Genomic DNA, 27,798 nt, shown 5'->3' on the forward strand with positions numbered 1-27,798 from the left:
ACGTGCACAGAGATGTGAATGTGCTGGTACACTGCATAACTAGGAAAGGAAACAAATGACACCAAGTGCCGCTTTCATGAATGCGCCTGTTGAATTTTGAAAGCTCATCATTCTCGAAACAGAACAAACACGGGAACGGAGAATGACAGGATTTCTGATGGGTTTTTGTTTCAGCGCGAAGTACTTTAAATGCAGATGTGCTTTAACACACGGCCGCATCTCATTTATGGACCACAAAATCCACAGGTGCATAGCGCCATCTGATAATGAAATCCACCACTGTTGTGATCTTCAATAAACTGATTGTGGCCCTCTTGTTCCCTCCCAATGATTATTTATAGCCCATTGAGGAAAATGCTTTGGATGGGATTTTCAATCTACAAATATTATGCACATTCATAGTAGTGAATAAACCAATGCAAAAGCGCACGCTGGCTCTGCCACAAAGCCATTTGGTTACCCACGTACATTAGAAATGGCCCAGTCACGTAATTAGTATGAAAAACTGACAGACTTGTAACTGCTCCTGACTGAATACAAGATAATTTATCTAACCAGAGCTGGCACAGGGAAGAAAATGGGCCTTTGGTATTTTTATCAAATTTGCATGAACCTGAAGAGAAAGCAGGCCTGCAAGGTTCTGACCTTGATGGCACCAGTGTGAGAAAGGGATGGAAAGCAAAGACGTTTCATTCAATTATCTTCTCATTAGGTTTCCATAGCAATGGCTCTTTAAGCAGGTCAAAACTTTCTCAGTGAAAACAAACACTGAGCTGCTTGTGGGCCGTGGGTGCAGATGTGTATTTTCTGCCACCACCAGCACAGAAGCCACCATGTTGGTCCTACAGGCTCGGTCCGGTGACAGGCAGCGGGCAGATGAGGCTACGCCACGTATTTTATAACTGACCGGTGGGTCCCAGACAGGAGGCAGGTAGCTGCCAGCTAAAAGCTCTTCAACAGCAAAGAGCAGGTCCCAACACACTGCATGCAACGCGCCCCGCTCTGCGTGCACTGCTCACTCCGTGCCGCGTTGACTAGCTGCGACAAGTTGAGCTTTCTTGTGAAAGGCGCCCTTCATGCTTCCTGGTACAAAATTACCAGGCTCGAAATCTTCTTCCAGCTGCTCAAAGGCACACTGGTTTCCCTCCTCACGTGTCCCGGGCGGCGTTTGGCTGGCCTCTCGCTCCCATTGTGCGGGTTATTGTGGGAGTTTCCTGCCCTACTTCTCTTGAGGACGCTGTTTAAAGGCAGCATGAATAATTTGGCTTTGACTAAATCAGGCCTCAAACAAGTGAAAACAGGGCTGTACACATTCACTGATTCTTTTCGATTCCTGCGAGCACAGGGTACTAAAAAAAAGAAAAAGAGTATCTTAAATGCAGACATCTCAAGCACAGCAAGCTCTTACTTCTTCTTCTTCCAATATTCTTTTCCATTTTTAAGGCACGCAAAAGGAACATTTTATACTGTTAGTAATTAAGTGCAGCCTTTAGCATCTTCGGTTTGGGGGATTTGTTTTTCTGTTTTGTTCTTCTCTGTTTTGCCTTCTCTCTGCCACAAGTCCTCTGTCAGACCTGGACTCCTCCTGTTCCTCTGCAGATGAGCTTAGGAATACTTGCCAAAGTTGCCAGAATCAAAGATGATAGAATCTAAGCACCCCCATCCATGACCTGGAGGGATGATTTAATAACCTCCTGCATTCAAAACTGTACCTGCAGTTTGGATGCTGCAGGGGAAGAGAATTAGGAAATCTAGCATTAAGAACTACTGGCAAAGGCCGTGCACCAAAGGGAGCAGAATCAAGGTTTACACGAACCCTTTTGCAAAACCAAAGCGGTTTTCAAAAAGACTGCATCTTTCACTGAAAATCACTGTGGAAGACAGGCATGCTGAACTGCAGGCACTCCCCAGCCTCAGGCCGATTCAGAGTTCAAGTTTATACCACAGGACACTGACTGGTTTTAGTATGGCACATCCATTGCATAAAATCCTTACAAACAGATTCAGTCAATAGTTTCTCCTGCAGAGACAACGACACACAAGTAGAAGCTACTGTGTTGTGGCCTCATTGATTGCCCACTTACAACCTCAGAGAAAGCCATAAGGCCCGAGCAGCCTACAGCTCCTCCTCTGACATTCCCAACAAGCCATGAGGGATCTGGCTAAACTGTATGAATTCAACATGCGAGGGGCTCTGTCTAAGAAGTACAACCTGCATGGGCAGAGAGGGTGACAAAGGCACTAACTCTCAGGGAGCAGCTGAAGCAGGGAGTTGAGGATGCAGCTGCCAGAGGCACAGCAGCTCCCCCACCTTTTGGGGAATGCAAAGCCCCCAAGCAATGCTGCCTTGTGCTGCCTGCACCCCACACGCGCGTTGTTTTTCTCCAGCACCTCCCGACTGACACGTCTGTTTCTGCTCAGTTCCCTGCTCTGGCAGAGTCTGGGATTTAGGTTCTGAGGATCACAGGGTTGAGAATGCTGAATGTGCTCCAGGCTGAGGAGTACAGCAGGATGAACTGTGGCACTTAATATGAAATATGACCGTTTACTTGGTCAGGAGTGTGCTCATGGGGTACAGTTCAAGAAATAGCAGGTGATTCACATAGGATGTGACAACTCATAGCACCCACTGCCACATGAAGGTGTTGGCAATGCCTGTGTAACACCAGATATAGCCACAACTATTGCCTCAGGTGCTGTTTTTTGTCCTTCCTTTCTCTAGCAGCTGCAAAGAAAAAAATGAGTATACAGGAGTGACTGTACCTCACCCTACCTGTGCGCAGAGCTCCTGGGTCTCTCACCCACTTCTTTCTCTTTCCTAGCAGTTCTTTGATAGACCACATTCGAAACCTGCTCAGAGGTTGCTAGAGCAAACAGTGACAGCAAACAGATCTGTTTCCCAAGAGGGAAAACACACAACTTCCTCTCTGCAACATCCCCAGTTCTAAAAACAGGATGAGAGTCAGGATGCAGAAGCCTGAGTTCAGGGGACTGGATTTAACCTGGATTTCCTGGCAAATATGCAGAGCTCATCAGTCTGTCATGTAGACTTGAATTCTCAAAAACGGGAACAGGCTAAAAGTTGGATTACATTGTTTTAAAGGCTCTGTTTACAATTATGAGAAAACCCCGCTCAGTCCCCCGCCTGAGTAAACATCCTTGGGGTGTTGCCATCACTTGGAAATAATAGGGATTCTATATACAATACAACCCCAGATCAACAAGGTCTAGGGACAAAGCAGCAATAGTAACTGCTAAGAACACATTTACTGCCTATTTGTTACATCAGTGGCTCTTCCAGCAGAAGCAGAAGTCAGTGTGTCTATGGAGAAGCACCTGCAGTTACAGGGAGATGTCTGTTTAAAATGAACCATTACAGATGCTGTTGCTACTCTGCTAAAGGCACACCGAGAATCTGCAAAGTTACACTGACTTTACAACTCACAGCAAGACTGCAGATTAAAAGGCAGGAATCTTGAAAAGGGCAGAGGGAAATGGAATTTATTATTAGGAGAAGAAAGCTATAAACATCTCATTCCATGTTTTCTGTTATTTACTGAATATATGACTTGGAAGCCTGTCCAACCGTTTCAAATCTACAGAAGGAACTCCAGTATGGACAAAAAATCAGAGCAATTCTGAGGCAAAGCTTGAACAAATGTGACTTCGTTTTCTGTTGTTTAGGGGTAGCTTTTCAAGCTACATCAGTGCCCATGCTGTTACTCACATAAAATTTAACGGCCTTTGCTACAGCGAAGACTCTTCTCTGTCAGAAGCAGCCAAATGAAAACCATCTTTGGTAGGGCATTTATAACACACAGAACACGTTCATTCATATGTGCTATCTTTTTTGTAGCTTCATCCAATTAACAGGAAGAGTGTTGTTTGCAACAGAAGCAGGTACTATTACTTTTGGAGGGCCAATGACCTGAAGTGACAAGCAACTCTGCCTCCAGACTTGTTTAACCCTTTTTTCCTCCCTCCAGGTACCACGGCTGCTGTTCTGCGTTACAGCACATCACCCACTGGACAGATGCTTGTTGGGCAACTTGCTGTACTGAGGGCAGAGAGTAATTTCACAGTGGCTTTGAACAACCTGAGCCTCAGGGTTACCAAGATTCACTGCTTGTCCACACAAACGGGATTTTTTCCTACCACAGAGCACCAAGGCTAATCTGTTTTCAGCACGGTGTACAGTGGAGCCTGTCAGGCTCTGTCTTCAGTTGGGTACCACAGGAAAGGAAAACCAAACCAGGTTAAAACAAACAAAGCTTCTTCCAGACTCCCTCAAAGACTCTTTCTGTCTGGAATCTCTCTGCTCTGGCAAATTAAACACGTATACAGGTGTGTTATTTTAAAACATTAGACCCTGGTAGCATTAAGCTGTGGGGTGTGCAGGCAGCAGCGCTGGGTGAGGGAGCTACAGAGAGAGGCTGCCTTCCAGCTGCCTGCTGGCTCTCTCCCTCTCATCCCAGCACGCAGGCTTTTCCCCAGGGCTGCTTTTACTTTCTGAAGCAACCCACTCAGCACACCAGATCAGAAACCACTCGCCTTGCCTCACCCTAGGAAAATGTTTGCATTTTCTATATGTGGAAATTCAACTTTTTCCTGGGCAGGCTTTTACTTGGGTTTTAGAAGAGTACTCACAACAACAGATTTTCCAGCTCCTGAAATCTGGATGTTTGTTTTGGGACAAATCTTTCCTTTACCCCCCAAATCTCTTTGTGAATATGAGAAACCAGTGCACATCCGCATCAAGTTTCAGGTTTGGCAAGCTGGTGTCTTCTCATGACAAAAGAAGTTTTGTGAAAGGTTTACCCCAGATCTATCGCACAGCATGAGCAGTGTCCCCAGGAGGACAAACTTTCCTGTCTTATAGCATGCCCACACAGAAAATTCAGATGAAAGCCGTAAACTGAACCAAAAAAACCCCCAAACCCCTAGGGCAAATACACTGTCCTTCCCCAAACCCCATAAAATTCAGCATGTTAGTGGCAAGAACAGTTGTATTGGCTGGACTCAAAATGGTCATTTTCCTGCAGATCCATTTTATAAGCTCTGCCTCCCTGGAAAAGACATTCCCACATCAGTGCAGCCCTCCATGACAGAGGGATGAGACCAGCATTGCTGCCGCAGGCTGTCACCGATAGGCACAGCCTGTGTAATCTTGGTTTTGAATAATTTGTATAGTATTGAGTAGGCATCATTTATTACTTTCAACACCTTGCCCCATTAGCATGCAGCACCTTGCCTTGTTTCTTATTGTGCAAAGATTTGACACAACCTGCCCTGCGCCAATTTCATGTATCTGATCAGGTTAATTACAGACGCCCATCAGGCGACAGACGAATCCACAAACAGAGGACACTTCCATTCTTGAAAGGTCCACAAAAATCACAGGTCCCTTCCATCTGAACTAAGATAATGAGGATAATTTCCTTTCAATGAGCTAAATGGGCTCACTCAGAATAGTCACTCAGGAGATTTTTCTGTAGATATTGCCTTCTCACTCAGTTATTTGTGGTATAACACCTACACAGAAAGATACTATAGGAAGCTGGCTGGAACTTGTAAGAGGAGTTTATTCCCAGTTGTGTGCTATCCTCCTGTGAGATCTTTCTCTCTTTATTACTTGAGGTGAGATGATGATATTTACCCATTGGGAAAGTGCTTTGAGACTGAGAGAAAAGTAGTATGATTATAGGATAACCTTGAAGGCTTACTTCCCAGATTACAGTTCTCATGATGTACCCATCCACTTGGCACTTCTGGTTTGATTATAAATTTAGACAGGGAGGTATCCTTGAAGGAAACTTTTCCATGTTTCAGTATCTGTAGCAGCACTTTTAAACTCTAAGCCTGCTAGGCTTTCTAGTTTAACAGCATGTAACGTGGGGGCAGTGATGGCACCCAAGACAAAATTCACCTTACCTGTCTTACGCTGTTTTGGAAATGAACATCTACCTCAAGCAAACCATCACTGTTTTAACTGAGACAAGGCAGCTCTAAAAGATAATTTAGCTCTTGCCAAGGTCTTTAGCATGACTGAGTTTTCAGAGGGTCCCACATGAAGCCCCTAAGTAGCTGTTCCCTACTGTACACCTGACTTCAATGTGGGCAGTGCTCAGGCGAGGCCCATAACCCGCATCCACCACAGCTCTTTCTGGGACTGACACTCCTTCTACAGAACTAGCAAGGGCAGCAATTTCTTACAATCTTCCTGTTGCAGTCCCGTGTTGAATCACCAAAAGATGATCAAATGTAGGACTGTAAAACCTTGCGAAAGTGTGTCAGATCACAACTGGATCCTACGTACTCCCTCCTGCTGGCACTGCCCCACGAAATGCAGGCAATTGGAAATACGGTGTCAGCTGTCTTGATGCACTGCTGCACGTCACCCTTAGCACTAGGGATCCAAGACCTTGGGATCAAAGGAAGGAGGTGCAGAAAACAAGCACATACATTGCAGCAGGAGGTGACAGTAAACAGAAACCCTCTTGGTCCTCAGAGAGGTTTTCATTAAGGGCTGCTAAAATTAAAGCTCCTTTTAACTTGGTTTTAAATGCTTCATTCCCTTGGCACCTTCTTCAAAAGCACAGATACAAACCCAGGAGTGCACAGGAAAAGCCAAGTGGTTTAAGTTGGTAATTCACCCTTCCCCTTGCCTATCTCTTTTTGGCTACATTTAGGTCTAGTCAGAAAGTTACTTTGTAGGCAGGTTTAATTTGCAGAGAAGGTGAAGTCAGTGATGTTCCTCAAAAACGAGTACTGGTCATATTGTTGTACACACATCCAAAGTGCTCACAGAGGAGAGAAAAATATAAGCCTCTCTTGATCTAAAACCCCCCCAAAAAATAAAATGCTAAAAGAGAATGAGAGAAGGAGCAGATTCCAAAATTGGTTTCATTAATACTGTCTGGATCTGAAATTTTGAAACACCAAAGCAACCTAAAATGAATTTACTCCAAGGAAAAAGAACACACACCAAATTCCCCCTGCCTCTTTTCTCACTTCCAGTGCTTTCACTTACTTTCTTTCAGTGTCAGGTGTTGATGCGGTGCTGCTGAGCCCAAGTGACTCCTGCAAGAGAAGACATGTAGCAGTGAGAGCAGCCATGAGAGCAGCCTTGCCCAATTTAAGCAGAATATCAAACTAAAGAACAAACAAACAAATAAAAATGAATGATCAAAATCAAAGTGCTAACCTCAATCTGGGATCGCAGCTGTAGAGATGTGGGGCTGGCATCAGGTTTCTCCTAAAACAGAACAGATGTCAGGTTAATGAAATACCCAAACACTTGGAAGAAGAAATCAGAAGGGGAGAACAAGGGAAGCAGAAACCGGGTAACAGAACCTAGGACTGCCTCAAAACCATTCAAATGGAAAACATTAACCTTCCCAGGAGGAGTCACTTTCAGGATAAATTCTGAAATACTCCGGTAAAAGAGGGAATTCCTTCCTTACCACTGGAGAACATAGAGGAAGGTAACACTGCCAGAGAGAAGTGATTCAAAGCAAAACAGAAAGAGGAATGTGTCATTTTCACTAGATTATCACACAATTTATTAGGTAAGTGAAAGTTCCCAAAATTTACCTTCAGAAAGTATATACAAGGAAAATCTGCCACTAAACCATCGTTCTCTGAGCTAAAAATACTGAGAGGATTACAGTACATTTCCGCAAGGCCCATTTCTCACACAGAAATTTGTCAACAAGGTCCAAGGATGGAATTCCCATCACCTTAGGATATAACCATCTACTCCAGGACCTGGACATCCAGGCTCCCTTTACAGTGGATGCAGAGAGATGGACAACTCTTACAGAACAACTTGCCTGACAGGTTTTATCTGCCTCAAGTTAGATGAGTCCCAGTGGTAGGATCTAATTTAAATTGCGAGCAAGTAGCCTAAAAGGCACCTACCATTAACAACAAGTCAGGCTGAAGTCAGTGGGAAAACTCCAATTATAGTGGAGGAAGGAACCATAATAGCTGTCAGTACCAAGAACTACACTTTGCTGGTTGCTCTGCATGTGAAACCATGGGGGAAACCTACTTATGGCTGTTTTATTCTCAGCCAGTCTGACCCCTAGCGAAGTATTGCAAAGTGAGTACTGTAACCAAAAGGGAATCTGTGATACTGTGATTCAAAAGGCCATCATAGCTGAGTAAGCAACCACAGTAGTATACATGTTTCAAAAATACATATAAAAAAAAAAGGGGGACATAGGTTTCACAACACTGGAGGTCTTTTTGTATGCACATTCCTCAGCCTACATGTAAGTCTCTTATCTCTGTGAAACTGTACTTCCTATGCCCTTTGTTTACAGAAGAGTGACAAAACCTTCCTAAGATTTAATTTATAAAAAAAAAAAAAAAAAAAAAAAGGAAAAAACCAGACACAGTTTTCTGGAAATACAGCTTTTTAATATTGAACAGGAAATTACCATTGACTGCCACAAAACCATAATCAGCCCACCCAGAAAGCATACAAGATCTAGAGAGGAGCTTACTCAGCCAACACAGACTGCATGGGCTCGCATGGCAGCCAGGAGGGCACAGGACAGCTCACAGCCCTGTACTTGCTAGCAAACAAGGCTCTTGCAGGGTCATCGCCCACCTGCGGTGTTTTGCCTGAGCATGTGTGATATGCCTATTTGCTTCTGCTGATTTTATAGCAGGAAAAGGCAACTAAAATCCTTGAGTGGAAATCGGAGTGAAAAGGTGACCACGTTCACTTACATCTACCAGGACTCCTCTAGCTAAGCAGAAGCTGGACTGAGCCCAGGGAAATTCCAGAGAAGTTCACAGATTAGGGAAATGAAATTAGCTATTTGGCACCAGGCATCCCTCTCTCTCCATTAGCTCTGTCAAAATGGAATCCGAGAAAGTTTTGCATCTGGAAAAGACAGCAGGCACATCGCTGCAAATCCTTCTCGGGCACTCTCCCACCCCCATCTAGCAGCCTGCCAGGCGGGAGGGAAAGACAAGCCCCATGCTCCAAACACTTCCCATTCATGAGTGCCTTGTTGTTTGTGCACCCCTGCTGCACAGAGGAAAAAAAGAGCATTTTATCAGCTAACCCATCTGAAAGCTTCACATAGCCAGCCAGGAGAATCCTCTGTGTCCCCAACATGCCTTTAGATCCCAACTTCCTGATGATTTATCTGTTGGCTTAAGCAGCTGCTTAGTGCAAGTGTTACTTTGTTTTTTCTTTTTAATGTGCTGGATTTGTAAACTGTTGTTTACAAGTTGCTACTGGGTTCCTAAGGCTTTACAGAAGTCTTCCACTTGAGCAGTTGCTTCTGAATTTGTAGCCTGAGATTTCAACTAGATGGCAAGTTACTACTTTCAGACTAAAAACTATTCAGCAGTATAGCCAGCTGCATCCTGTGCAACAAAACCCTAAAAAAGCTGACTGTATTTGCTTTCTCATTTCTCATTTATTGTCAAGCCCACCCTGTTAGAACTGGAGCACTTTATAGGCTCAAGAGGACCATAGAGAACAGGAGTGAGGACAAGTCAAGTCTCCCTCCTCTAAAGTTTTACTTTGCAATGCTGGAATGCAAACCACTTGACAGTCCTGTACTGTTGTGATTAATATTCCTACCTGCCTTTCCAGCAGAATGCTATTTTTCTATTGTTATTTAGACAAGAAATAAAAGGAGAATATTTAGGAAAATACTACTCTCAACTGAACTTCTGGCATAGATCTGTATCACAGATCACAGAACTTTTATCAGCCTCAAGCAATTATAGTTATTTAGGTTAAAATCCTTTAAACCTCATGTTAAACCTCACATTAAAATCCACAGGTTGTGTTGACTTTAATCCAGCAGGATCAGGGATTTTTTTTATACCAAAGGCTAATTCTAGAAGGGTGAGGAAATGCTGTACTGCTGGCACACTCTCAAGTATGCTATAACATCTTTTCAAAAAATATTTTCAAAGATTAGCTTCATGAAAGTATATCTTTCACCCTGCTGAACCAAAATTTAAAAGAGAAACAGGGGAGGCCTTGGCATTACAGAAACAGCAGCAGTAGACATCCCATCCAGGACTCTGGTCTAGCCAAACAGGCATCAGAGCAGTAGGTATTTTCCATCCTAGCTGTCTGCTGCCCCAGGTAAGTGCCCTCTATGTGTGCCCACAAAGCTTGTCTGAGGTGCACCAGACATTCACGCCTCCTCCGCACTACACAGTGCTGGTGCAAGAAACCATCCATCTGAGAAAGTACCTGATCAAGTTCAGACTCTTCCTTCAGCTGTGGCATCAAATCCACTGTTTCCCAAAAGTGTCTGATATACCTGCATGGCTCTAAGGGCCCCTCCCTGAGACACCCATCCTGTACCCAGGCACTGTTGGTGCATATTGCACACAGTCAGTGCACTGTTAAATCACAGCAACTAAGACCTGAAGATTCTGGAGAACTGTAGGCATTCGGAAGCTGTATCCAACCCCCAAGGAACCCGTAAGAGGGTTGGGCAAACAGTGGCTTAGCACTAGCTTGTCCAGCTCCCCTTGAGGTCCAAGATTAGCAGAGCACAGAATCTCAAATACTGATAATAAAGCCAGAGGGAGTTGTTAAAAATTAGTAATACTAATATCCTGCAGAGTGAAGCTCATTGAATGTAAACCAGGCATTCCTCCACTGAATCACATGATTTAAAACAATCTCAACTCACAGAAACATTTTGTTGTCTCAGCTTCCAGCCATATTCTTATCAGTCCTATTTCCTTCCTGCCTCCTCCTCCACCTGAAGCCGAAGCCATCGAGTGGATGGCTGCAAGACAAGGCCCAGAGGTCTTGGCTGAAGCTTTGATCCAAGCCTGGCTGAAGCTGCGATCCAGCAGCTGGAGGAAGGGAAAGGAACCTGCACAGCCCCGGTGCTGCCTGGTGTCACCAACCCTTCTGCACTGCGGGCGCAGCAGAAAGCAGCTGCGGAGCTGAACCGGTAACAGCTTGGGAGCTCTGGTGCAGAAGTGCAAATCGCCAAAGACTTTCCTGGAAATCTCTCAGTTTGAAAGAAAATGTGAGTTGTAAGCTTAACAAGCAGGATTTGTGGCTTTTGCTTCAAGCATGAAGTTGTTTGCCTCAGGGCTCAAGAAAGAAGCTTCTTTCTTCACAGGTAGCTTTTCTGCTTACTTTGTACACTGTGTGGTTTAGGTGATCATTTGGATACATTTTCTTTTCAAATTATTGCAGGCTGCTCAATGCTGGGATTTTGGTTTCTATACTGCCTTCCTCATAAAAATCTTGAAACTAGTTTTACAATCATATGTGAGCTAAGCCTGAAAAACCCACATGGGAAGAAAGTACAAAGCACAAAACACATGAGGAAGAAGCTGGAAACCCACTTCCTGACTGGAATGTCAGGTTTTGAATTCATGAGAGGCTTTTCCTTCTGCGAAAACTTCAGTTCAGTTGTTCTGCATGTAACATAACAGATAAGGGACATCGCCTATCTGACGGCATTGCTGTTCTGCTCTTAAAATACTTAAAATACAGAAGAGCATCCCAAAAGAAACCTGGGCACCCAAGGTAGGGCTCACACATTCTAGGGGCAATGCACACATTTTAATTACCTAAACATTAAGCTTCATCTATGCTCCACACCACAATTTAGTCAGTTTAGGAAATTATATTCTCATTGAATGAATCCCTTCTAATCAGAAATTCATGAACATCTTCACAGTTTCTGCCACAGGAGCTGTATGCATTTGAATTATAAATTTAAACACTCCTCTGCAGATCCCAAGATGGGATTAATCTCGCTGTGCAGACAGCAACTGTGCAAAGTGAGACCCAGCTGAGCGGTGGGAAAAGTCAGTGACATAACCAGTGGAAAAGGAGATGGCTGAAATGCTCATGCATTTATAAGTAATTTTATGAAACCATTTCCACAGGTGTAAATAAGGCACCTGCAGCAGAAAACCTGTGAGAAAATTCTGCTGGTCTCTTCCAAACCCATTTTCCCATTTTGCTCCGAACACACAGTGCATGAGTGCCTAGCTTTTGACACAATTAAACAAAGCTACATCTGAAAGATGGCCAGAGCACTGCAGGTCTCAGGGAGTTTGTTTTACTTTGAAAGCAACCCTTCTGCCCAGTGTCCTCCACCGCACACTGTATTTCAGCCTCTGCAGAGGTGCTGGAGAAGGCGAAAGGAAGCCCCTGCGAGAGACAGAACAGGGATGTAGGTGTGTCAAGGAAATTGCCCACAAGACACTGGCTACCGGTCACAGGTCATCATAAAGAAATAGAAAAGACTTATCCCTGTGCCAAGCCCCTCAGCAAGTGTTTGAGCGAATTAACCAGCTCAGTGAGTTTCCCGTGGTACAGATTAGTAAAAGTCCCATTTTGCGTCTCAAACGGCAACCACTGGACCATCCCCCTCAGCAGTTTCAGGGATGAAGGCTTTCTGCTCCATTACTCCTGCATGTTAGAGCCAGAGCTGACAAGCTAAATGAGAACATCCCGCAGCAGCAGCGAAACTCTGGCTTGAGGAAATGAGCTATGCAGGGGGAATGGCTAAAAAAAGGGAGGCATTTCAAATAATAAATACTTCTACACATGAAATGACAGTCCAAGTGCCTCAGTGCCTCACAACAGCAGTGCAGACATAGGTAAACATTTCGCTTAACTACTGGTGAAATGCAGCTTCAGAGAGAACATGCTGCTGCTACAGCACTCGCTTGTCTGCTTTTAGCATCAGGTAGGGAAGAAAGACCATGCCTCTCAGCTTGATGTGCAAATGCTGGAATCTATCGAACCTAACACGTCATGGGGGGAGCGTTTGACACTCTCCCCTCTGCCAACAATAAAAAACAGAAGGGGTTTTTTGTCTGTCTCAAATACACTGCATTGAGCACTGAGGCTGGAAGCCACAGGGGCTGAAAAACATTCCAGGATGATTTTGAAAAACATAATTCGTTGGCAATTACAAAGAAACTGCAGCTTTTGTAAAGCCCAGTCACAATGAAAAGCGAGGCTCTGCTAACTCATAAATCCACTGGTAACAAACAGAGGCGGAATCCAGCAAAATTACGGCACAGAGACAAAAACCCAACAGCAACAGGCTTCAAAGAAAGGAAAGTCGATATGGGAACACGCCGTTGTGCAGCAGGGAAATCAAATACCTTCTGATCAATTTTCCAAACAAGATGAAGCAAGCCCAGAACTATGGTACCTGTCTCTGCGCTAAAAACATATTAATATAAAGGCGTATATACGTGATTGGGGCACAGCAAGTCTTTGATTGATCTATTTTATACCCATTACTCAAATGATAAAGTAATAAAGCGCTCTTGTGAGGCATAACTACATCTACACTAGAGCTCTTGCTGGTATAAATAGGATGAGTATGACCTGCCACCTTTGCCTAAAATTCCTCAGGTCTGTCAGCAACGGTCAAAAAAGAATTTTTATGATGAGGAATAATGATGGCTTCAGTCACTATCTGAGCAAATGCCCTCAAATAGTTAGGGAGTCAGCATCTCTGTGAAGCACATACTCCCCTTGCTTTCCTGTAACTGCAGGGCTAGGAATTTAGAGTGGTTTTGAAGTGAAGCACTCACAGCATCACTGGTAACATGAAAATTATCACAAGCTGCTCCTCATTTTGAAAGCTATAGCAGAGTTGTCAGGACCTGGAACAGGCTGCCCAGGGATGTGGTTGACTCACCTTCCCTGGATGTGTTTAAAAAAAGGGTTGATGAGGTACTTAGGGATATGGTTTAGCATAGGATGGGAATGGTTGGACTTGATGATCTTCAAAGGTCTCTTCCAACCTCATCTGGTTTCATGTGCTCTTTAAATTCAGGACACCCATTCCTCAGGTGATGGGGGAATCATGGTCTGTGATGTTCTTCATTGGCACCTGTGCAACACTTCTCAGATTCCACCAACTTTTCATTTCCATGTACACAAAGTCTTAAGCTTATTTCCTATTTCTTGCAATTTCTCTCCAGTACTCACAAGACAAACGGAAGATGTATTTTCATTTTGAAAAGTGACAAATAAAGAGAAGGGGAAAAGCCCAGGCTAAGACCAATGCCTCCAAAAAACATCTGCAGCTGTGCTACAAATCCTTTCAAGATGTACCATGGAAACACAGGCTAAAACAAATCTTCTCTGTGTTGTATTTGTACCGATACTGTATTTGTGCACCTACACACCACTATCTCTGCCTCCAGCACATGAAATTTCAGATGATCTATACTGCAAATGAATGGAAGCTCTTGCTTTGAATCAATCAATACACTCAAGGCTCAGAGATTCATGTGAAGTGGGTTGTTACTGTAATACTGATGAATTTTTGCAAGTACAATCCCTTTCACATCATCATTTAATCATGACCACCTCTTGGCTTCATAAACCTCTGGGAAAAACTGCACCTATATTCCAGTTTCCAATTTTAAAGTGTCTGTATGCGTAGAGGCACACACACCTTCTCTGTGATTTCTTTTAAATGTGAAACAGAACCTTTCAGTGCAGGACTGAAACCTTTATTTAATAAAAGAAAATTTACCAGATTTAAGACTTTTGCACACCCAGCACAGAATTTCTGAAAGTTTTAGTGCTACTGCTTCAGAAATCGATGTTTCTTTTTAATTTTTAGAGAAGCGAAATAATCCAGCAGAAAACAATCAAAAGGAGGCAACAGAACCATGTACAGAGAGTTCAATTGAGCCATGGCCAGAGCCACATTATCCCACACGCTCAACAAACGATCTTATCGTGAAGCGATACCTACAGACATGTTCACTTGTTTTCTCATCTTTCCATGAAGAAATTCAAACTGCCTCCTGTTTCATTCTTTCATACAAAAAGGAATCATGTCCAATCTTCAAACATCTGGGCAAAATGGATTCCTGCTTTCCAACTGACAGCAAAGCTGACCCTCTTTTTTCCTCTCCCAGAAGCTGAAAACTTCAACTCCCATAAGCTCAAAAGGGCAGACATTTAGTTCCCAGGAAAGCTGTAATGATGTGGAATATGCTGTGTATTTCATCACTTATAAGCATGGAGGGCTGGTGGGGGTTTGACCTCCATTTCAACCACTCTGACAGTGGAAACAGCAGCAATACAGATGAGAAAAGGTTTTGAAAAAAAACAATCTGTCAGACAAGTTTGTGTCACCATATGGGGAACTGACTCTCTGCTAACATTTTGTTATTACAACAAACTCACCCAGAAGAAACTGTTTCAGGATCCTTTTTAAGAAGACACACTTGAAGGAGGGGGGAAAAAAAAACTGGTCACACTAGGATAATTTTGTAAAGAAATTTGAATTTTGTAACCATTTAAAAAGCAGAATCAACACCTAACTTGAAATCAAACTGGGTTTGTTTACTCTGTTGGAATGTGAAATTGAACACCTGAAAATTAAGTTGGATAATATGAATTCATTCCCTAGAGCTAGGCATGGAACTGCTGGCTCTCAACCTCCACAAATGCACTCCAGGAATGTGAGGGGGTGAGTGAAGAGAGACAAAGGTGGATAGTTGGATGCTAACTTCAAAGTCTCCTAGAAATTAAGGGAAAAATTAATTTCTTGAACAAGAGAACTGAAAACAAATTAACCATATTAATGCAAAAAAGGATTACCCCACAAATTGCTAGTCTGTATTTGTTCATCTTCCCTTCTACAAAAACTGCCTTTGGTAAAGAAGCCTCTAAATTAGCCATTCTCTCTTTAGCATTGAAACTGAAGCCTATTTGACAGATGCTTTGGGCCAGCTCCTTACTTATTTAAGTCTACTGCTGGCCATCACATGATGATTATTATCTAACTGAATTTCAAATCAACCCCGATGCATTATATCACGGGGTTTAGGCCCAAAGATGACAGGCAAGTTTGTTCCTTTCGGAGGGAAAAATTATTACCAAAGGTCATCACATCACTTGACACAACTCTGTATTTACAAAGAAGCTGCACAGCATCCTTGTTTGGTAATACCAAGAAGTTATTATTGCCTTCTACACATTCATGACAGAAATCCATATCTACACAACTATTGATAGAAACATCCTTCATTATCTTCTTACATTTAAAGTAAGACTGGAGTAGAAGCTCTTCCAGAGTAGTGAGCAGTAACAGCCCCAGGCAGTGGTGCAGCAAACGGGAGCTGTGCTCTATGGGATTGCTACTCCAGCAAGCTTTGCTTTGAAGGGCAGTGGTGAGACAGTGACACCTGACAGCTCTGATACTAATCAGCACAACTTCTGGTAAGGGGTTAAAGACTTCAGTCATGACACTAACACCTCCCTCCCGCTGCTGGGCCAGGCTCCAGCCAGTTCTCACCAAGCTTAGCTGAAAAGGTAAGAGTGAGTTCCCAGCACATAACCAGCACCTCAACAGAAGGTGAGTTTTGCCCTGGCACACTGGCCAGACAGCAGAGAAGTGGTTAACACGGGTCACGATGATGCTTCCATTTAAAAGGGAAACAAATCCCAATACTGAGGATCCATAAAATGCTCATCCTTTCCTTTGTTCAAAACAGGAGGCCAAGAGATCTTCCCCAGGAAAGGACGTGAGGGACCAGGACCCTCTCCCCAGGGCCACTGCAGCCTCCTGGTGAGATCAGGTTTGTTTGATCCCTGGGGCTGACTCCCGCTCCCTCCAGCTTGGGGGCATTGCACTGCTTCCAGGCTAGCAACGCACAGTTCTTGCTCTGCCTTGTGCTGTTTTATGCAGCATGGTGGTTAACCCATTGCAGACAGAGTCAGGGTCTTTTCCAAAGAAAAGGCCAATCAATGAATGATTGAACACACCTATAGCACTAAGAAAGTCTGTGGAGAAAAAACAATTATGACACTGTTACAAGATGCTTACAGAGAAAGCATCTGAACCTCAGCAAGCAGTCATCCTTAGTAATCACAAAAAACTCAGACCTGTGGAATCTGCAAAGCAAGCTGACACCACTGCTCCAAGCAAATCATCTCAAATCATCATCCACTACAGTTCATCAGAGAATTAAGAGTGCTCCAGTAAAGCCTGACTAAGGATTCTCACATAACATTTTTCTCCCTGTGCAGTCAGACTACCTACTTGCACTTCATCTGCTCAGACCATTTTATTCCTGAACTGGTAGCTACAGTGAGCTTCTTCCCGAATTCCACTTTCAACTTCATCCTTTCCCTCCATCAGGCTGTGGGTCACACTTGACTTGGAGAAGGAAGCACAGAATTGGCAGCAGAAACAAACAAAGCAGAAATGCAGAGCAGACTTCTGCTCCAAGAGCCACCCACTGTTTTTCGGTGACGCAGCGTGTACAAGTAGCACACACTTCATTCCAGTGAAGCGTGTACCGCTTTGCACTCCCTCACGCACCTCCTCACTCACCCTATCCACTCAGCACCACATTTTATCATTAAAAGAGTATTGTAGTCACGTTTAATCAACTCAGGGCATTAAAAATGCTGGCATGCATAGTTTTGAATTTTTATCTGTTTCCCAAACATACATAAAGTGAAACAGAGCCCTCGTCAGCCAGCAACTATTTCCATTCACAGGTCCCCTTAAAACTCAGCCCCTTTTCTACCTGTGCCCAGCAGCGTACTTACGCTGGCTACAGAGCGGCACAAGAGCCGGCTGTAAATTCCAGCGCAGCCATGACCAACCAGGTAAACCCAGCGAACTGGTGAGTGTGCTTCACCTGTGCTGCTGTGGGGGAGGTTCAGCCCTCCACACGCTGGGACTGGAAGGAGGTCGCTTACAGCTGTCAGTGCAAGAAGGGCCTTTGTAACCCCGCAGGCTGCTAGAGCAAGTACCCTCCACATGCAGCCAGGTTGATTTAAGGACAATATAAAGGCCATCTTTTACTGTCTCACTGCAGCAACTTGTGACTTCATCACAACTCCTACTTCACAGAAGTAAGCCTTCCCAATCATCTTCTAAACAGGTGTCTACACTGAATGGAAATAGACCAAAATCAACCAACCAACCAAAAACCCAGGGCATAAAGGAAATATTATGGGCAAGACTAGGAGTGATAAAGAAAAAATTGACAACTGGGAGGCATGTGTAGTAAGAGAAAGAGCACAGTCCTCAAGGTAAGAACTGTTGACAAGACCTCATCCTGGAGACAGATAAACTATTTGGAATAAAGAATCATCAGCAAACCCATTCAAAAAAACCAAACAATTGCACAAGTGGCTCACAGAAAAGGCAGCAGCAAAGGTAGAAAAGAAACAAGCCTCATAAATATCTAGTAAATCAAGAGATCCCAGTGCCTCTTAACAACACTGCAGTATTGCTACTAGTGATAACAACTCTCAATTTCAATCTAAACCAAATGGCAGTCAAAAGATTTAGACTGGGGCAGGGTGCGGGGGAGGATAAGGGGGGGAAGCCTCTTGATGTCAAATCATTTCAGTTAAAAATTGGCTGCCAAGTGCTTTCAGTGCTGCTTTGTCATTGCTGGCAAGCGCACGGAGCAAGCGCACTGCAGGCTGCCGGCCTGCAACAAGCGGAGGGCTTGCGGCGCGGAGCAGCGTGCTGCGTCTTGTCTCCTCTTCCCTCCAGCAGATACAAATTACGCATGCAAAACCCAGAGAACAAATGACCAAACACCCTAATTTTGCTAATGTCTTTGTGTAAAGCGTTATGACTCAGATTGCTGGTAGGCCCTCCAACTAAATTAATTTACTGTGGTAAGGAAAATCTGAGGAAAGTAAAATTTAAGCTGTACAAACACCTGCAAGAGTTTCTAAATGCCTGGGCTCCTGCAGCCAAGACCTGCTTGTTTGGGCAGGTGCTGCCACTGTTATGGGAGCGTCCATGGTACAAATTCCTCTGCTCAACTGTCTTCAGAAGGGAAAGCTGCTCTGGAAACAAGTCTGCTCTAATCACGACAGCAGCTAAATGTCTTGACAGAAAGATGCTCCCCACCTTGCCCCACCCCAGAATGCCCTTAGTAACTTGTTTTTCCCCAGGTTATGGCCCTAACAGGGTTTAGTTTCAGCAGCTTGAGGCTCTCGTCAGCGCGCACACCAGTTCTTTAAAAGTTTTTCTTGTTTCAGATCCAATTCTAACACAAGCTGCTGCTTCTCAATATTTTTTGTCTCCTATTCAAGGTCATGTGCACTCTGTGATTAAGTGCGTGCCAATGGATACAGGATGGGTTTTAAATACATTAAATTTTGTCAAAAACAAGTGAAATGAAAATAGTACATATGAAAACACAGAAGTGTCTCCCATATGCTACACTAGGCATTCACAGGTACCAACAGGTCCTGCTATAGGAATTAGATCCAGTGCATTGCAATGTGCCACAAAGAAACTCTCAATTTTATGTAACTCCACCAGATTTCAAACCAGAGCCCCACATTGCAGTTCCTCAGCATCAAGGTACCTTGCCTGTCTTTCTAGTCTGCTCTTCATTTAGCTTAATCTATGATCATTCTAATGTATATATATAGTATAAACATATATATATTTAATATTACATTTCAGAGAGATTGAGGGGTTAGCACAACAGCATACTGAAGCACATGCCTGGCAACAGTACTCAGGTGTTTATACTTTGGCATGTTTTCACATGCTTTATTGGATGGAGACCTGATCCCACAGGACAGGGTTCAAGCAGTAGGAGAAGTTAGAAAGGAATACAGGGTAACTTCATTTTTCATTGCAGAGGATTGTAGTTCCTGTAGAGACTGCAGCTTTCACCTTTCACAATGCATATGCTGCAGTTTCTACCCAGCTAACCAAGCCTTTAGAGGACAGACAGATCTTTTTAAAGACTAAATCACTCTCTGTCCAAGCATATCCAGAGACTGCCCTTCTTCATCATTAGGAAAGAAGACGTGAGGGAGGAAACTGGCCAGTGCTAGGAAAGAGCGGGGGCTACAGCAATGGCAGAGAGGTTACCCAATGCCAGAAGCAGGACAGTTACTCGCCATTCCTCACAAACGCATGCAAATCCTCACACCCAGGCATGCTCCTCACGCCTTGAAACTCTGTGAGGTCTCCTATTCTATGACAGCTAAATTGCAAAGGCAGATGTAACAGAGCTGCACAGACATCAGAGACCTACCAGGACTCTGCTCTTCTGAAAACAAGCTCCAAATCCTGACAAAATTGTGATGCCAAACCTGGACTCATTTCTGATTTAAAGCAATGATTCAGAAAGTCCTGAAAAATTAATCCACCAGTTTGCTGCTAACTTTTTCCAAAGTACACAATGACACTAGACAACGTAAGTTATACTTGTATTCAGAACTCCTTTCACTTCTTTCTGATGTTTCCCTGTCCTTGACAAGTACCCAATTCTAGCTCCTCATAAAAAAATGCATGGCAAATGTATATACTGAAAGAGAGGCCTGTTTCCAAAGCAGATGTAGCTCACTAGAACTTTAAAATGCCAAGATTCAAGTTTAAATAAGGTAAAAGCATTGATTGGACATCTTTATCTTTATACTTTTACAAAAATATATAATTGCCTCCCAGCCATTAGCTTGAATTAGACACCATCAATTACACAAACGAAATTATTAGCCTTTTATTATGAACACTGCTTTGTTCACTCCTTCAGTACCCTTCAGATCTAATTAAGAATCAACTTTTAACACCATAATGCCGCACGTTTCAGGTGTTGCGAACCGAACGGGTTCTCGCAGCTCATCTACAACTGCCCCCACCCCCCCTTGACCAGGCCTTGACGTGCCTGCAAAGATTCAAAATGCTGCTACTGTTGTTTAGGTACTAAAATGTGAGGTTATCTCAGTAGATCACTCCCACTCCAGTCTCTTTGCTGGCTATGCAAGATAACTGCTGTAAAAACTGTTCTTCGCGGCCTTTGCCTATTTGCTACTAAATTAATCTGTTTTCTTTGCACGTCCTTGGCTTCTCCAGCACTGGCAAATGCTCATCTTTTATATCGTCCCTTTCTATCACTTCAAGTCTCAGTGTTAGAGGACAAAAAGACATTTTACAGTTTACTGAAAAAAGAAAAATGTCACTGGTCAGAATGAAAAATGATCTGTTTGCTTTAATATCTTGAAAATCAGTTTCCTGGTAGCTATAAATATGCTCGCTTGTAATCATTATTTTCAACGAGCATGAAAATAGTGACACTTGTTTTAGTTAGCAGTCCAGTTAGGAAGAGTTACAGAGAGAAGCCCACTGCAGTTCTAAAGGCTGGCATGCAGGGCTAATTTGAACCTGTTTCTTTCCAACGGCATCTCCAACCTCTCTAATTCTGGCCACACTGGAAGCCATAAATTTTGATGTCCTCCACACCAGGTAAAAGGAAAGTCTTCGAAGAATGGGGAAGGGGGTGGGGGGTGGGAAAAAAAGCCTCCCCCAGAGTTTTCTTCTGCATATTTTGTACTTGGTACTGCCTCAAGCAAAATATTTGCTTTTTAGAGCTGTTGTTACTATACATTGTCCTACTCTCTGCGGAACCCGCACCCAAGGGATCTTCTCACAGGGACATACTTAGAGAAGTGATTTATGTAGTGACCATGAAACACACACAATGCACTGCTCTTCCAGGAAGGGAAAAACAAAACCCACTCAACCCTGAGACTATGCCTCCCACCAAGACTGCCACCGGGTTCACATCTGTCATACTGCTTTGAACACATTCATACTACTGAAGAGGGACAAGCAGCTCCATATGGAAAATCGGGAAGAGTGTGGTGTGAGGGTCAGAAGAGAACTCGGCACAAAACCCAAACACACAGAAGGACTACTTCAGAAGGTTCTCCTTGGTGGGAGGATCAGCTCGAGACAACGACATGAGTTCCAATGTATCTGTAGATTACACTTGACATTACTCTGACTTCTCTGGTCTTCCAGTGGACAGCAAGGCTCCTCACACCTACTGCTTCTCATGCAATAAACTAACTCAGTGCAGCACTGAGCCCATACAGTGAACTTACAAAGAAAAATGTTCTGATTTGTTCTTTTCATGTGCTTTGGCAGCAAATACTCTCAACAAACTACTCTAGGATTTAGGACCCTGAACTGGAATAACCCCAAAAAAACGGAAAAGCAGCTATTACTGCTGCCTGTTCAGCCTCAAATTGCCCAAAGCATTCATAACATGCCTCCCACAATGCCCAAAGACAACAAGCAGAATAATTTCTTACAAAAGTATAAAGCCCAACTTCTCTGAGGTGGGAACCCAAACAAAAAAAAAACCCAGAAAAAAACAGAAACTAAAGTATTTCCCTTCTTACCTTCTGTGAATGGCCTTCCTGAAGAGAGAGTAAGAGAGAATTCTAGACATTAAAAATAGTCAGTCCCTCTCCCAGTTCAGCTACTGTCTTCCTACATTATATCAAGAGTGTTATTTAAACCCTTTATGTCTTAATAGATTTGTCTGGAAACAAGAATTCTTGCTTAGTGTACTTCATGGCTTTGCAAAAGTTTTTGTGAAGCTGGCAGAACACCTCAGAACAGACATGCAGAGGTAAAAATAACTGGCACTACAGGATGCCTCTCCTTCCCTCAGTGCCCTGTGTTTGCAGCCACCAACACATAGAGTCTCAACTCCGAGCAGTGTGCACAGCCAACTGCCCAAAGAGGACTCTGCTACTGCAACGACCCCACTGCCAAAACCAGCCGTGAAAACCATCAGCAAGATGATAGTCCAAGAAAATAACCATGAAACACTCTGTGACTGTCAGACAAACCTCTCTCTACATATTCTTACAGGGATGTGCATGTGTTATTTCTGCCTCCGTATTTTTATTAGACAGACAAGATTTTAATTAGAGTTGATTACTAAAGGCAGGAGTAGCTATTTCCAAGGGTTAAAGAAGGCAGAAAGACACAAGACAGAGAGGACCTATTTTACAAATAGCCTGTGTGAAAGCAATGTTGGCAAGGCCCCAGCAAACAGATAAAAGTCTTGTTGAGTAGGCTAAGCAGTTCACCCTCCCTCATGTAACTGCCAGCTATTGTCAGGTCCTTAATTTTTAGAGTACATAACCATTCTGAAAAGATTAAATGGGGGGATGGACGGACACACATGGACAACAAAACCATATAACTGCTTTTTTATGACAATCCAATTCCCTGAAAACGCATTCTTCTCAGTTTGCCCTGCATGTGGATGCCAAGTCAGAATAACATCTCATACAGTTATAATTCTGATCTGTGCAGCAATTCAGGATTTGCTCTGTCAGCTCTGGCTCTGATTCTGGATACGCACACACAAGCAGACTTCATGGACTGTGAATATACTTCCACCACTCATATATAAAACCCAACTGAATCACCCAACTTAATTTTCTTCCTCAAACTTTCCCTGTTTGGAAAAATACATTTTGCAATTGTGCTCTGAGAGCAGACTTTGAGGAGAACGCGCCAGCAGTTAGCATCGTGCCCCTAATTAAACCAACATATTTATGGTCTCCATAAATTCCCTCTGTAGCCATAATGTAATTGTTTCTATATGCCAATTTCACAGCATATGCAAATGTTTTCATATTATCAGCACTGCCTTGCTGACTGCTTAAGATAAGGTGCTCATCTAGCAATGCAAAAAAGACTTAAGCTCTGTCTGCTGACTATTAATGAGAAATGGGAACTGTCCACAGAGAGGCTTCTGCTCCTCCAGAAAAATCTCTAACTCCACAAGTATCTTATCTTTTCTAGATTATTTAAAGGGGCAGCATTAAGAATATACTTTCCTTTTTTCTCCTTCTTCTTTTGAACTGGCACCCCTTAAGCAGGATGTCCTTAATTTTTGTTTCAACTCCTTCAAATGCTAATTTATGCCCCTTTGGGGATTGTTGCTTTCTGCACTTGGAGAGCCTTTCACATGTATTTGAATGGATGTCCTGAAATGCTCATCAACCTCAGAGACTGAACATCGCTACATTCAACACTCACAAGCTTAATTTATTATCTTACAATTTTGAGAAAATTTATCTTGGCAAATGAAAATCCAGAAGCAGCCCACAGCCAGCTCGGCAAGAGAATGTGGAAACCCAAAGAAGCAGAACATCCTGTATGCCAAACACCAGGAACACCCATTTACTGTGTTACCTCTCCCTGTCACTGGTGAGGCATCATTTGTTATTAGTCACATCCAGTTACCGCCCCCTCTCAGGTTTCATTTGCACCCATCAAGAGAATGGACTTTGTCAATAGGCACACAATCAAAACCAAATACTTCAAACCAGTTATTTAACTTCTCTGTTTAACCATCTGTAAAGTGGGTGTTTTAGCATCCACCTTTGTACACCAACCACCTGACCACATACAGTAACACCAGGGCACAATGAAAGTAACTTCTCAGTGCTGGAGACACAAGCTGTCCTTTTCAGGGCAGTGAATTGTGACTGCCCAGGCACAATGACGGTGAAGGACAGAAGCTATTTTGCCCTTTTAAAATAATGTCTTTACAGAACAATCAAATGAGCACTACAGAAGTTTCTTTTAAGAACTTTTCTTTTTCTTTTCTTTTTTTTTTTTTTTCTGGATAAAGAAAGGTATTTTCCAGATTAAAGGAGAGGGGGTAGGAGAACATGAGAGTCATTTCAGCAGGAGTGTTTGTGAATAGGGTACTATCTCGTATTAATGAAAACCAGATCATAAAATAGACTGTGACCTTATAAAAGGGCATACAAACACCCATACAGCAGAATTTTCCCCATCATAAGACATGCTCGGGATATTATTTTTGAAACAATAAAAACAAAATCCAGAGAATGACAGAATGTCCAACCACAGGAAACAAGTTACACAAACAACTGTCTCACACAAAGCAATTGTATAATTGTACATCTATGCAATAGTTTGTCATTTGATTTCAAAGTCACCAGACACTGAAGGAATGCAACTGTGTCTAGTTTGCAAACACCTCAAAAATAATTAAATATATATATGAATAAAAATGTATTCATATTACTTAAAATTAAGAAAAAAACCCCAGTAAAGACTTAATTTTACATCTTAGTTCTATTGAAAGGAGGGTTGGATGGTAGTCCTGCTGCTGCCTGAGTTGACCTCTTTTTTTTCTTTACTGCAGCAAGCAATAAATATGGCTTTCAGGTTTAAGATCAAGTAATTCATTACTAAATTTATGAAAGGTTCCACTAACAGAAATCAATAATCAGTGACTAAAGAAGGCATTATGAATAAAACAACTTAATAACACTGGTGACTCCACTTGGCTAAGATTTTCTACATAGTAAGTATATACCAAATCAATCCATGGAATGTAATTTGCATTGAATAAACTATTTAATATGTTGCACATGACCTCAGAGTTGAGACAGGTTATGTCCTCTCCAATCTTTTTGCAAGGTCACATGCAAATGCAGGGGGTTCTCTGGACCATTAACTGTTACTCCTACTTATAGCCTGACCCTTTCCTACAAATATCTGCAGTGGCATGTGCTTTTCAGGAGGAGCTGAAAAGACATCTATGTCAATTAAGACAACTAAGGGAGCACATAATGGGACTGTTTAACTAAAAACTGCCACTCCAGAACCTCGCCTAACTTTTGCCAAAACTACTGTCATCTATATAAATATACACACTATACACACGCAGAGGCTTTATATATATATACTATATATATATACACATACACATGCAAACATCTACATATCAGATCAATAAATATATGGTTGATCTCTGCTGGTAGATCAAACAAGAAAGGTGCAAAGAGAGACTGCTGTCTACTTCTATTACCAAGGAGGAAAGGGCTGGAAGGTACTGTCATTATCCATTACACAGACAAAGGTTGTTTTCATATAAGGCTCCCTTCTAGAAAAACATGTCAATCCACCCCCTCTGCTAGGGAAGTAACTGATGAAAAAGCAGGTTATTCTGGCCCAATGCTTGGAAATCAGGTGCTATTCAACACGGAGAACTGAAAGGTGCTGCATTTAAACAGAATTACCCAGACAAAGACATCCAGGGTGGGGAACATCTGGGGAGCCAACAGGTTGGCAGAAAAGGATACAGGGATTACCGGAGTCATAAACTATGTAAGAGTCTTAGTGTCATGCGGTTGTGTAAGGAACCACCACAAACATAACAAGATAATGGTGTGCTATCAACCATTCTGTTCTAGTCTGTCTTGTTAAGACTGAGACCTCAGGTGCAATCACATGCTCCATTTTTGGTACTACTTTTGTGGTTCAAAAAAGAGGCAACAAATTCATCAGACTCCAGAAAAAGAAACAACACGGTGCTGTGGGAAATTAGCATTGTTTAACTAGTGGGGAATAAAAAGAAAGGGGAAAAAACAGGAGAGGAGGAAGAGAACTTATTTGCCCTCATTAAAAAATAATAGTTACTGTAAAGGTGACCATTTTTGGCAGCAGTGAAGACAGAAAAAGTTAAAGATGTCAATAAAAACACTCAGTGGTAAGGACTATGCACACTAAAATATTTTGCCCAGGGAGATGGTGGAATTAACATGCTGGGACAGTTTTAAAGACAGGTCAGATCAACATCTGTCAGGAATGATAAGCAGAGCTGAATCTGTCTTGGGGCAAAGGGTGCACCAAGTGATTTCTCAAAATTATACAATGAAGCCAAGGCAAATTCCATTTTGTACAGAAGTATTAAAAAACAGAGAGTGAGTGAGCATAAAACTTAAAACCCATCTTCACAAAACCAAAAATGTTCAGATCTTGCTATAACTGTGTTGCACTTCTGGTTTATACATTTCACACACAGCTACAAACAGAATGTCCCCTCCTCCACCTGCAGTTCAGTTGCAACACTTTATCTGGGATAATCTGGTGTGGCTGAGATGGAGACTACTGACAACGATATCTAATCTAAAACTGCAAAAAGAGTAGCTACATAGGCCATCTTAACTTTTCATTTATTTTGTATTTTGATTTTACAATTGCACCACCTTCAGCTCAGTCCTCAAGGGATCTTTTTGTGTGTAGATGCCCGATCTTTTAAATACTTAAATCTTAAATTCTATTTTGCAGAAGTAGCAAAGCTGCTTTCACAATGCTCCTGCTGTCCATGAGATAACATACAACTCAGTATGAGAAAGAATGAGGAGGAATACAGAAGGGTGGATGAAAAGTATGGTGCAGGGGGCACTCAAGGCAAAGAGAAAACAAAGCATGAGGGACAAAGGGCATGGAGAAAGTGTGCAGCAAGGGCTTCTCTGCTTTTAGTACTGAAGTGAGAAAGGCTTGTGAGGCTTTGGAAAAATGCATTGGTGGAGTGAAATGAGGACAGCAGGAGGGCATAGGCTAAGCTGCTAAGGGAAGGGATGGAAGAGGAAGATGATATGGACTAGTAAGAAGAACGTGAAGCAGCCTTGGGAAAAAAGATGGTGTTGGGGAAGGAGAGTTGCTACAGATAAAAAAATGGAGGTTCCTCCCACAGCTTTGAATCTCCTTTTACAAGGAAATACAGAGGCACTACCTGAACTATCACTGAGGAATAGGCAGGTGTTGATTCTGGAACAACACAGCTTCCAAGGGTACTTTATCTTAAATTTGCCCTGGAAAAAAGGATGGTAAATCCAATGTTGGTAATCAAACCCCCTCACCTGCCATTTAGCTATGTAACTGTCCTACGCTCAAACCCAGAAGTAAATCCCAGTGTATCAGAATACACATGCCCAACATGGCAATAGTCTATGACACCCGCTCTTCTGAGCGTACCTTGCCCTCAACCTAACTGCAACCAACTGAAGCTGCTAGTAACAGAAGGTGTATAAAGACTGGCATGTTGTGTCCCAAGAAACTTGGTTTCTTTTTTTTGAAAGGTGTTCGGTAAGAATTGATAAGCGTGCTGAAAAAGAGTTCACCATGTTCTGCAGGTTACAAACCAGGTTAAGAAACAGGTCCA

General features: G+C 42.8%; 1 protein-coding gene across 2 annotated transcripts in view; it reads right to left on the bottom strand.

The window, feature by feature from the left end:
* The window catches only part of SASH1 (SAM and SH3 domain containing 1), a gene marked incomplete at both ends in the record, with an annotated part of 549,489 nt that overhangs the window by 52,478 nt on the left and 469,213 nt on the right, over positions 1 to 27,798 (bottom strand). For both annotated transcript variants that reach the window (XM_084261985.1, XM_084261986.1), the window contains 2 exons: positions 7,031 to 7,080; positions 7,205 to 7,255. In XM_084261985.1, coding sequence (XP_084118111.1) covers positions 7,031 to 7,080; positions 7,205 to 7,255 — 101 coding nt within the window. The remainder of the gene's footprint in view (positions 1 to 7,030; positions 7,081 to 7,204; positions 7,256 to 27,798) is intronic.

Source organism: Gallinula chloropus, assembly GCF_964237585.1.
Source record: "Gallinula chloropus genome assembly, chromosome: 3".
Lineage (NCBI taxonomy): Eukaryota > Metazoa > Chordata > Aves > Gruiformes > Rallidae > Gallinula > Gallinula chloropus.